The 11,585-nt window shown below is 42.5% G+C and overlaps 3 protein-coding genes across 3 annotated transcripts; all 3 read right to left on the bottom strand.

Moving 5' to 3' along the window:
* Window positions 1-523: 523 nt before the first annotated feature.
* Window positions 524-1,420, bottom strand: LOC148199445 (uncharacterized). Its single transcript, XM_088112669.1, has one exon. It carries the CDS (start codon window positions 1,418-1,420, stop codon window positions 524-526), a length of 897 nt encoding a protein of 298 aa, XP_087968795.1.
* Window positions 1,421-1,719: 299 nt separating this feature from the next.
* On the bottom strand, window positions 1,720-2,088 carry LOC148199444 (uncharacterized). The gene has a single exon (XM_088112668.1). The coding sequence runs from the start codon at window positions 2,086-2,088 to the stop codon at window positions 1,720-1,722; it is 369 nt and encodes a 122-aa protein (XP_087968794.1).
* Window positions 2,089-7,268: 5,180 nt separating this feature from the next.
* Window positions 7,269-9,068, bottom strand: LOC148199443 (uncharacterized). The gene is made up of 3 exons (XM_088112667.1): window positions 8,826-9,068; window positions 7,625-7,934; window positions 7,269-7,549 (listed from the first exon to the last, which is right to left on the bottom strand). The coding sequence occupies exons 1-3, from the start codon at window positions 9,066-9,068 to the stop codon at window positions 7,386-7,388; spliced, it is 717 nt and encodes a 238-aa protein (XP_087968793.1). The 3' UTR covers window positions 7,269-7,385.
* Window positions 9,069-11,585: the final 2,517 nt, after the last annotated feature.

Genomic DNA, 11,585 nt, shown 5'->3' with positions numbered 1-11,585 from the left:
GGAATATGCATCCAGGAAACTCAGCACTCGGTGTCCAGAGGCGCCGTCCACCAGGGCGTCTATGCTGGGTAGGGGGTGCGAATCCTTTGGGCAGGCCTTGTTCAGATCCGTGTAGTCGGTACACATGCGCCACTTCCCGCTAGCCTTCTTCACCATTACCACGTTAGCTAGCCATGTGGTGTAGGTGACAGCCCGGACGAATCCGGCTCTCTTCAACTTCTCTACCTCCTCTTCGACCGCCTTGCGCTTCTCCTCGCCCATTCTTCGCTTTTTCTGGGCTATAGGTCGTGCATTCTGGAAAAGCGAGAGCTTGTGGCACATCACCGCAGGATGAATGCCTGGCATATCCGCTGCCGTCCATGCAAAGAGATCACGGTTCCTCCACAAGAGCGCTCTCAACTCCTTTTCCATCTCGAGGTTCAGCTCCCTGGCGATGCGAGTGGTTTGGGCAGGTTCCTTTCCTATCAGGATAGGTTGGGTTTCTCCCATAGGTTCCAGCCGGTCCTCGGTATTCGTCCTAGGATCAAGGTCGGCCATGGCCACCTCCGAGCCGGCCGCCCGCCTTTTTGCGGGACGGACGTGCAACTTCAACCCTGCTGTAACATTCTCGCGCCGTCTTCTGGTCCGCCCGGACTGTACAAATAATTCCCTTCTCGGAGGGGTATTTCATTGTGAGGTGGGGGGTAGAGACGATTGCTCCAAAAGCGTTTAAGCACGGCCTTCCGAGCAGCACGTTATATGAGGTGCTCGCCTCTACCAGCAGATACCGGACCCTCTTCTCCTCGCTAGATCGTCCGGTCCCCAACCTCGTCCTCAACTCCACATATCCCCTTGTGTCAACTCTTTCTCCTGCAAACCCTACTATCTGCCCATCGTAGGGGACAATCAGATCTTCTGAGATATCCATTTGCAGGAAGGTCTTCCAGTAAAGGATGTTGACCGAACTTCCTTGGTCAACCAGGACTTTGCTTATCCCATACCGTGCTATCTCTGCCGTTATGACCATTGGGTCGTCCTGGTCGGGATCAGGGGCGTGAAAGTCCTCGTCCGAGAAGGTAATGGGCGGCATGGAGCGACGCGGCTTGTCAACCAGATGGACGGATTGGAGGGCCCGAACGTGGCGTTTACGGGCGGAAGAAGATGATCCTCCTCCCGCGAATCCTCCGGAAATGGTATTAATGTGTCCTCTCAAGGGGCGTTCCCGGCTGCGGCTTCGACTTCGGCTCGGGCGCCTTTCGGAGCGGGGTCGTTCCGCTCGGGGATTCCGCGGCTTATCCTTTCGGTAGGCCGGTCTCTGGGCGGACCGTTCGGTTGACTGCGACGGGCGCTCGTCTCGGACGTACTTCTTAAGTTTTCCCGCCCGGACGAGTTCTTCTATTTTGTCCTTGAGGGTCCGGCATTCTTCGGTGCTGTGACCCATGTTTTTGTGGTAGGAGCAATGTTTGCTCCGGTCAGCGCCCTTCAAAGTTGGGAGTCCCTCATGCTCCACTATCAGTTCTGCACTTAGGGCCTCTCGGAGAATTTTCTCCCTTGAGGCGTTCAAGGGCGTATATTGTTGGAAGCGAGGTCCTTTCTTCTGCTCCCGGGGCCTAAGGCCGAACGTTTTTCCCGTAGAATTGGCGGGCTTATTACCGTCCGCCCTCTCTCCCCTGGCTTCTTGATTTTCTTTTTATAGGAGAGCTTCATCTCCTACCCTTATTTCATCAGCTGCTCTTTCCCTCACTCCTCCATTGTTTTGGGTGCTCGCCTGCAGACACTATCTTTGAACGGCCCCGGCTTAAGAGCCGGCAGGATGTAGTGAAGGGCGAGCTCCGGCGTCAGGCTTTTCACTCGCCGGACGGTCTTCTGATATCTGTCCATGAACGTCCGCAAGGTCTCGTCCTTCTCCTGCTTGAGGGTCATTAATTCGAACACGGTCAGGTCTTGAGTGCTGCTGGCCGCAAATTGTTTGACGAACAGCTGTTTCAACCCGGCGAAATTTTCTATCGAATTAGGGGGGAGGGTGTTGAACCATTCCAACGCCTCGTCCTCCAATGAGAGCGAGAACGCTCGGCACCAGATGGCGTCATTGCCTGTTCGGAACGCCATCGCGTTCGAGAACGTCTGGATATGGGAAGCAGGGTCCGTCGTTCCGTTATACATTTTGAACTGCGGAGCCATGAATTGCTCCGAGATTTGGACATTCATTATGTTCTGGGTAAACGGGAGCAATAGGGTGGATGAAGGCTCCGGCTTGACAACCATCCGCCCGTCCTCGGCAGCGCTTTCCGCATGCACCGACTTAGCCTTGCTTTCTTCTGCCTCCGACTCGGAAGGCCTCCAAGTCCGATCGCCCTCGGTGTCCGGGGGCGGGCGTTCTCCTTCCACCCCCTTTCCTTTATCCCTTGTTCGTTCTCCCCGTTCATCTGCCCGATCTCCCGAGCTATCCGGGCTTCGCAGTCGGCCTTCACGGCCGCCATCTCCTCTTCATGACGTTGCTGCATCTCGTCCATTTTTTGTTGTAGCACGCGCATCATCTCAGCGGGATCGTCTAAGCTCATGTTTCTCGTGGTCACCATTGGGTTTTTTAAATCACACGGCCCCACGGTGGGCGCCAAATGTTTCGGATGTGTAGGGCTGTGCGGTTCCAAGTCTTCCAAGTCCTCCCGCGGTCTGGTCTTCGTGACTGATCTTCTCCTGGCGCTTTGGCTCTCCTCTTGATCCGGAGGGGTGGAGACCTACAAAAGATTCTCCGATGCCAAAGTCAGTTTCAGAGCAGTGGCTATTTTCAGTAGTAGCAATAAATGTGCATTCAATGTAACCTATCTACCACTCACCGTGGACCTGTATTTATAGTTTTCGCTATGGGCCTGGGATTAGTGAAAAGTTAATCACGGCCCAAAACGGCCCGATAGCTTCTAATTTCTACTTACCTTTAAACCAGATTACTTTCCCTTAAATTATGTTGATTAGTGTTCCGGCGTGCGTGTACGTCCGCCCATGTGAAATGGGCGTCAGCCTCGCGCGCACAGAGATCCGCCCATGCGGGGTCCGCCCATGTGGGCTCTTTGGTATGGCATCCGGTTTTGCTGGCCGTGTCCGCGGGGATCCGCCCATGTGGGATCCGCCCACGCGGGATCCGCCCATGTGGGATCCGCCCATGTGGTCGTGGGATCCGCCCATGTGGGATCCGCCCACGCGAGATCCGCCCATGTGGGATCCGCCCACGTGGTCGTGGGATCCGCCCATGTGAGCTTTTCCGTACGGTGCCCGGTTTTGCTCGTCGTGTCCGCCCATGTGATATGGGCGTCCGCCTCGTCCGTATGGAGATCCGCCCAATTAGCTTGGGCGTCCTCTCACATGGATCCTTCCGTACGGCGTCCGGCCCTTGTAGATACACAAGCCCCCCAAGTCCTAGTGCTCGTAGTGAACGTGGGACTTTGGGTCACCTAACAGACAAGATTTGATGCAGTGGCTGTCGTGCCGGGCTGCTCTGTGATGGTAGGATTCCTTGTGAGTTCTTCAAAGTTTTTCTTATAAAGAGGTTCGGCCCGGTTGGTAGGTGTTCCTCCCTGCTACAAGAGGGTTAGGAGAGTTTATACCGGGTCTAGGTTCAATCTTTGGCCGGCTCTTCAACGCATGAGCCTCCGGTGTGCCTTCTACGATTGCGTACAGGCATTGTCGTAAGTCGCCGTAGCCTCCGGAGTGGACTCCGGTATATCTTTGGGTAGGTGATCATTAGACAACCGGACGGTCCTTCCGTATTGGACAACCGGATGGTCCTTTCGTACGGCGCCCGGTATTTCGGGCGTCTTTCGTACGGCGCCTGGCACTTCGGCGCCCCTCGTACGGCCCCTGGTACTTCGGCGCCTGGTACTTCGGCGCCCTTCGTACGGCGCCCGGTATTTCGGGCGTCCTTCGTGCGGCGCCCGGTATTTCGGGCGTCCTTCGTGCGGCGCCCGACACTCTCTGGTACAGGCAGCAACACCATGTTTCGTCCAAGAGCATAGGGAGGAGTGCACTCTCAAGAATAAAAGGAGTAGGAATTCCAGAGGAGAGCAGACGGTTTTGGAGGCCTGGAAGAGGCTCTCGGTTCTTACTCTTCCATGAGCTCTTCCTCTCAGTTTTCCATTCTTTGAAACAGTGCAATAATGTAGAAATTTATTTCCGAAGCATGTAGTGTGTCATTGTAGTAGTTTGCTCATTTCAGTTTTATTTTTTTTTATCTTCATTGTTCTAGAATTTCAAGAATTTTATGTCTAAGTGTTGAATCCTTGATGAATTTTATTTAAGTGTTTTATTTTTGTTATCTGTTCATTTTACTGTTTATGATTTTCTACACCGTTAAATTCTGTCATTGAGTTTTACTGTTCATGTTCATGTTATTTTCAAGAGTCGTGTTTATCGGTTATTTTTACTGATGTTTTTGGTATATTTCAACACTACGTAATTTTTCATTTTCTGATTTTACCGTTTTACCGTATGGCTTTTATTGTGGTTAAAATTTATTTTAACGTTTTTTTTAAATTCTATTTAATTTCCATTCCACTTTAATTTTATCGCATCCAACAAAATCACAAAAACACTCCCCCACTTCGTGTTAGATCTAAGACTGAACCATAAATTGGTCCTTGAGAGACGACCTAGGAGTTACTTCCTAGTCTATACTGCATTATTTATCTGCAATCAAATTTGTATGTGGTGCGACCCGCGTATCAAATTTTGGCGCCGTTGTCGGGGATCAATGACGGTTTGGTTTTAGATTTTTGTTGTGTAAATTTTTGTTCTGCTAATATGTGTGTTTTGTGTGTTCTGTGTTTTATATTTTGTAGGCGACAACGACACCTTCAGCAAATTTTGGCGGCGTTGTCACTTCAGTTCCAGGTTTTTTGTTTTATATTTTTGTTGTTTTTCGATTATATGTGTTAATATATGTTTAATTGTGTTGTGTTTTATCTTGTGTTGTGATGTGATATTCTATTTTCTGTATGCGTGTCGTATGTGTTTTATCTGTTAATTAAAAAAAAATTTAAAATTAAAAAAACAAAATTTATGTTCTATCTTATGTGTGCAAGTAACATGTATAAATGTGTTGTGATTTATCTGTTTCGTAATTTTTAGTATTTACTTTTTATTTGTGCAAATTTGTTGTGTTTTATCTATTTCGTAATTTTTAGTTCTTAGTTTTTACTTTTTATTTTTCCATGTCTACCTATTTTGATTATGTAAATACTGCTTATTCTGCAAATGCCTCAAATTATGATTCTCCTTGTGCGTGGTACAATAATTATAATTCTGCTAATTTTTATGTTGAGAAAAATATGGCCCGTCCTCCAATTTCTGAGAACTCTCCTCGTGAGCCGGTTCCACCTACTGAGGATGATGCTCATTGCGTTCTCACCTCTGGACTGATAAAATTGCTGCCTAAGTTTCATGGTTTTACAGGTGAATGCCCACATAGACATTTGGAGGAATTCCACATCATCTGCTCTTCAATGAAGCCTCCACATGTACCGGTTGATCACATGTTATTAAAGGCATTTCCGCAATTATTACAAGGAGCAGCAAGGGATTGGCTTTATTGTCTTCCATCAGGGTGTATCACTTGGGAAAATCTTGAGCATATGTTCTTGAATGAATTCTTCCCTGCTCAGTATGGTTACAGCAATGATCCTGGATGGAATGACCCAAGTTTGGGATGGTATGATGCTCCACAGCAATATCAGGAAGCACCATCTCAAAATGCTTGTATGCCTCCGCCAGTCCAGCAACAACAACAACTGCAACTTTATGAGTCTGCCCAAATAGCTCCTCAGCCCTCTACTTCTGAACCTACATTGAAGGAGTTACTGGAGCAGATAACCATGCAGAGCATTCAGTTCGAGCAAGAGAGCATGAAGATCCAGCAGGAAACTCAAGCTGCCATGCAGAATCTGAGTGATCAGATCGGGCAGATGGCCACTCTTGCACCTAAGGAGACTAATGAAGATTTTGAGGACCAGGCAAGAATAAGCAGTAATCCTGAACCAGGTAGACCACCTTCATCTACCGACACTCTAGCAAACTTCAAGGAAGTAGAGGTAAGCATACCTCAGTATGATTATGTCATTGATGATTATGATATTTATGATTATGCTGATGATCGGTATACTGATGATTATATTGTTGCTGAGCATGTTTTTAATTTTCCCTCTCTGCATGATGAGAACAAATTTTTGATGTCACATTCGTATGTTTATTCTTCATGCACTGAACATGAATCTGAGTCTGTGATTGATAATGTTTCTGAATTTAAAATTGATTCATGTTCTGAGAGTATATCGGATGTTCAGCCTGTTACACTGGGATTGGGTGTTATACCCTTGCATGTAATTTCTGTAGAACCACATTGCACTAACCATGTTGTAGGAGGTACATATGAATTTGACCAACATCCTCCCACAGTGGAAAACATAGGTGCTAACACTGACAGTTCGAAGATTGAATTGCACCTGCTGAACCCGCTCATCAACAATATTTACTGCTTAGATCCGGCGGTGGAGGATATTTCCCTGCTTGATCAGATATGGAGGATGAAGCAGTTCTTCCTCAAAATTTCTGTGCTGGATCCTGAAGAGGAAGACATCTCCCTACAAATCCAAAATTGGCAACTGCCACCATGACCAGGGGAGTTTTCTTTTTCTTTCTTCCCCGTTTTTCCTACTTTTATTACACTTGTCCTTTATCTGTTAACCATTTTAATTGATGACCTTATGCTTCGAACACATTTAGGACATGGTGTAGTTTAAGTGTGGTCTATTGGGGAAGATTCTTATTTTTTTCCTTTCTTAGTTTTCGAATTGTTATCTTAAAAAAAAAAATTCTTTGTGATAAAATATTTTGTTTTAAGCGTGAAAAAATTTTTACTTTCAATTAAAATTTAATTGTTCTGAGATGTACATTTATTTATTTTTCATATATTTAAAAAAAAACCGAAAATTCAAAAATTGTTTTGCGTAGTCCATTATTTCATCGGCCCTCAGTTTCATCAGAGGCTCACCTTCAGCCTATTTTTCTTATCATTTAAAAAAAAAAATCATTGAGAATTTTGTTTATCATTTTCACTTCAGATCTCATTCTTTTTCAAATTTCCTTATTTTCCTTCACTGTAAATATAATTTCTTAGCTGTTTCATACAGATAATTGATTGAAATATTTGTTTAGACTAAGAAAAGATTTCATTCATAAGAGCAAATTACAGCTTTGGGGAAAGGAGATTGAGCAGATCTGAAAATAAAATTGCAGTAGATATATGAAAATAAAGATGTTCGGGGGTCGATCTTTGATGATCGTTAATATTACAGACCAAATAAAAAAAACAACATAAAAATTACATATGGGTAATAATTTCAGTCTCCTCGAGGAGACTATTCATCGTCGGCCGAGGGCAGTCGTAGGGAGAGTTCGACAGAAGGAGGTTTCAGCTGGAACCGAAAAGGAGCAGGGATATCAACTTTGACAGGAACCGGAGGGATCGGAAAGAGATCGAGCGTCACCCGATTTGGCACTGGCGACAATGTCCTTGTAGGATCTTAAAAAAAAAATTAAACTAGATATGTTAAAAAAGAAGAGAAAAACCAAAAAAATAAATAACAAATTTTCTTACCATCCATGAAAGGCGGCAGGAGGGGTATTGGAGAGTACGACGTAGTGGTGTTGCTTCGTTTCAGGCATCTTTGTTTCTCGCGGTATCCATAGTTCTGGAACCAGCAATAGACGCTGTATTCCCCGATCTCCCCATATACCTTTAACCTTGTCGCGATTTCGTGAACTTGTTCTCTGTTCGGGTTTCTTATCCCGAACGCGAATAATGCCTCCAATAAGGCCACTTGTTCTCTAGTTGGTGCCCATCTTTTATACGTTATCTTATCCTGAACTTTCTGGCTTGTTAAATTTTGTTCCATTTTTTTTTCTTTCTATAAAAAAAATATATTATTAGTTTTTCTTTTAACTCAGTTTTGTCCAGTTTTAGGTCCAGGTCCTCGCAAAGGGTCCTAACGGATCTAGGTCCAGCGTTTTTGTCCATATTTTGTTTTTAGATTAATTTTTAGTTTGGTTTTAGTGTGCATAATAATAAGAAAAATGGAAAAGCTGAAAAGAAAAAAATAAATAACGGAAAGCATATATAAAAAAAGAAAAATAAAGAGGGCAGGGAGAGAGGACAAATAATACATAAAAAAAAGGTTTAATTGCTTCCTTTGTCCCCAGTTTGGTTGAATTGTGTCAAATTCATCCTCATTTTTAAAAAAGTTTCATTGTCGTCCTCACGTGGTATAAAAGTGTCAATTGAATCCAAACAGAAAAAATTTGTGTCAAAGTAGTCATTTTTCCTATATATCTGTGTCTTCCTTTCATATGTCACTTCTCTGGAGCTATGAAAAGCCTTAAATTGGATAAGGTAAAATGAATATCTGTACTTGATTGTATGAAAGGAAGACACAGAGATATAGGAAAAATGACTACTTTGACACAAATTTTTTCTATGTTTGGATTCAATTGACACTTTTACACCACGTGAGGACGACAATGAAACTTTTACACCACGTGAGGACGACAATGAAACTTTTTTAAAAATGAGGATGAATTTGACACAATTCAACCAAACTGGGGACAAAGGAAGCAATTAAACCTAAAAAAAAAGAGAAAAAAAGAAAAGCATAGAAAAGAGGTAAGCGTAAATAAAGGAAGGAAGAACGTAAAGCATAAAAAAAGTAATAAATAAATAAAATAAAAGCGTCAAGAGAAAGAGGGAAGGAAAAGAAGAAAAATGAAGGAAAGGAAAGAAGGAAAGAGTACAGAGGACTTACCCGGAAGCGGAAGGGCTTACAGAAGCTCGTCGCAGGACTCGGACGCCTTCGGAGGCACACAGGGGCAAAGCTTCCTCTCAGATTTCCAGACGCTTTAGAGAGAGAAAGAGAAAGACAGAGAGAGAGTAGGCAGTCAGAAATGTCGCTCGACGCAGAGGACTGACCCATTTGTAGCCAAAAATAATCCACTGTAGCAACAGTTCCGGTTGTTGCCACCGAAACTGTTGTCACAGTACCGGTCATTTTTTTTTCAAAAAAAAAAAAGAAAGAAAAAAGAAATTCGCATCTACTGATGGGTGCTAGATTATTAGACATCTGCTGATGGATGTCACTGACAACATCTACTGATGGATGTTACTGAAAAATTTCTTCCCATTTCCTTACCTTTTATTGCACTTGTCTATATTATTTGACTGCTCTGAAATTGAAAATCTGATGATTGTAACACACTGAGGACATTGTGTAATTTAAGTGTGGTCTACTGGGGAGAAATTCTGATTTTTCTGTTAGTTTCTGTTAGTTTGTATTTTGTGTGTTAAATTTTTTGTTTTTGAGTGTTAAATTTTTTCTATTTTTAGTTGTTTTGTGTGCAATAAATTTTACATTTTTCTCTTGATTTCTGAATTTTGTTTAAGTTGTAGACTCGTCTTTCACTGCACTTAATTAATACTTATGGTCTGAAATCCTTGTTTTTCTCTGCTTGGAAGATGATTATAATGCTTAAGAGGTTGATTTGATTGTGACGAATACCCTATGTGAGAATTTGAGCCACTTAATTTTCTTTCTTGTGTGTGACATGTCTCTCGATTGCTTGCACATATGCCTTGGCTTGATTCTTTTTGATAATTCTTGATGGATACGCATGTTTAGAAATGATAAAGGCATTTTATTTCTTGAGCCTCTTTAGCCAAATAAGCCTACCTTGTTATTATCCTTTGATAACCCTTTTGAGCCTATACTTTCCCCATTTCTTTGTTTTAAAGCTCATACACTTGCCCTAAGTGAAAAACAATGATTACCTTAACCTTAGGAAGGTCTGGAGCTATAGAAGTTTTTTGTGAATAAGTGTGGTCTCCTTGGGAATTCTGATGAATTGGCTAGTTGGTTCCTCATCATGTTTTGAAATGATGATTTATATCCTGTTATGTGATAAAGAAAAAAAAAAAAGACAGGATGAAAAATTTTTTATGAGAAAAAGAGAAAATTGAAAAATAATTCTATGAATAATGGAGTCGAAAAGAGGATTGAATTAGAGGTTTGGGTGAGATTTCACTGTATTTACACTTTTTCCCCAGTACTCCACTAATTCTTCTGAGATCTAGCTACTTATCCATATTTATCCTCCCCTATCCTTGGCCCCATTACAACCCAGTAAAGACCTTTTGATCTGAACATGCATATGTTTTAAGTGTTGATATTAGAGGCTTGCCAAGTCTGCTTATGTTTGTTTTCTTGAGTGCATCGAGCTGATATTATTCTTTACCTTAGACACTTGAGAGAAACACTGTTAGTGCATCTGTGAGGTTTTGTTATTTTTAATTCACCTCTTGAGCTGAACAATTATTTTTCCATGTTTTGAATTGCTTGGATGATTTCTGTGAGTATCTGCTTTCCTTGATTTTGTGTTGGATATTGTCTACATCTTTTCTCTGTCCAGATTTCTTGAGAACTATGTAATTCAGTTTGTTTCCTTGAGAGTGTTTGTTTTCTGTATATTGAGTTTGTGTCATACACCCGATGTCCTTTAAACTATTCCCTGATTTGCGTCTAGATTTTGCCCAGGAGTGCAAAAGACTAAGTGTGATCTATTTTGATGAATCAATATTTTGCTCACTTCACTTAGTTTATTGTACTAGAATTAATCGGGGAATTGTGCTTAAATGTCCAGTATTTTCCCATTTTTGTTAATTGTGCTTAATTTGATCAGAAATTCTTATTTCAATTAATTTGAATTATCTGAGCTAATTATTTGCATTAGTAATTGCAGGAAAATTTTGGAAATACAATTTGGGACATTTGGAAGAAGATTCATTTATACACTGTTATTTAATTGGAAGAAACGGTGCATTGATTTGTGTGTTGAAAAGAAAAAAAATATATAAAAAAAATTGTTTGGTTCATAAGCTTTAGGAGGTTTCGGTCATCACTACAAAGTCCAGGAACAGCTGAAGCAGCATGATTGTGTGTCACAACCTTAGAGCAGCCGAGAAGTGAGTTTGGCACCATAACAATTCAATTCTTTTATAAGAAAGGAGAAATCAATTAGAGTTGATAAAGAACTGCACGGTAGAAATCCAAAACGTAGCATCAACATATGGACAAAAGTGGGGCTGCCATTAAAAGAGGAGAATATTATTCTTCAATTGAAAAGCATGACAAAAGAGAAGAGGGGGCCACGTTGTTGAAAGAGGAGCACGTAATGGAATTCAATTCACATTTCATTTATTAATTAAAGAAAGATGGAAGGGACCACAAGCTAGGAAGTTTACGGTTCTTGGAGGAAAAGTAAAGCACATGAAGGAGAAGGAGGGCCCCTTGTTAGTTTTGGTTGAAGAAAATATGGAAAGAAGGTGGACACTTCACGGCTGCAAACACAAATAATGGGGAATCTCTTTTGTCTTTTGGAAGTGGAGCCGCCACCTAGGATTGGGAAATTTGGCTTGGGAAAAGATATTGATGATTTCACGTAGCCTTACCTTAGAAAACACACTAATTCAAATTACATTTTAATAGCACAAAGGTCACGTGAACAATTTGGAA

Source organism: Vigna umbellata, chromosome 4 (genome assembly GCF_029865625.1).
Source record: "Vigna umbellata cultivar VRB3 chromosome 4, Vumbellata_1.0, whole genome shotgun sequence".
NCBI classification, from domain to species: domain Eukaryota; kingdom Viridiplantae; phylum Streptophyta; class Magnoliopsida; order Fabales; family Fabaceae; genus Vigna; species Vigna umbellata.
The sequence above is the reverse complement of the archived record's forward strand: the minus strand, read 5'-3'. Positions and strand labels throughout refer to the sequence as shown.

Bases quoted from the DNA above. Each gene is read 5' to 3' on its own strand.
- LOC148199445 (XM_088112669.1), bottom strand. From the start codon at position 1,420: ATGGGTCACAGCACCGAAGAATGCCGGACCCTCAAGGACAAAATAGAA.
- LOC148199444 (XM_088112668.1), bottom strand. From the start codon at position 2,088: ATGGCGTTCCGAACAGGCAATGACGCCATCTGGTGCCGAGCGTTCTCG.
- LOC148199443 (XM_088112667.1), bottom strand. From the start codon at position 9,068: ATGACCGGTACTGTGACAACAGTTTCGGTGGCAACAACCGGAACTGTT. The intron at 7,935-8,825 runs GTAAGTCCTCTG...TTTTTTTTATAG, and splicing joins GTAAGCCCTTCCGCTTCCGG to AAAGAAAAAAAAATGGAACA. The intron at 7,550-7,624 runs GTAAGAAAATTT...TTTTTTTTTAAG, and splicing joins CCTGCCGCCTTTCATGGATG to ATCCTACAAGGACATTGTCG.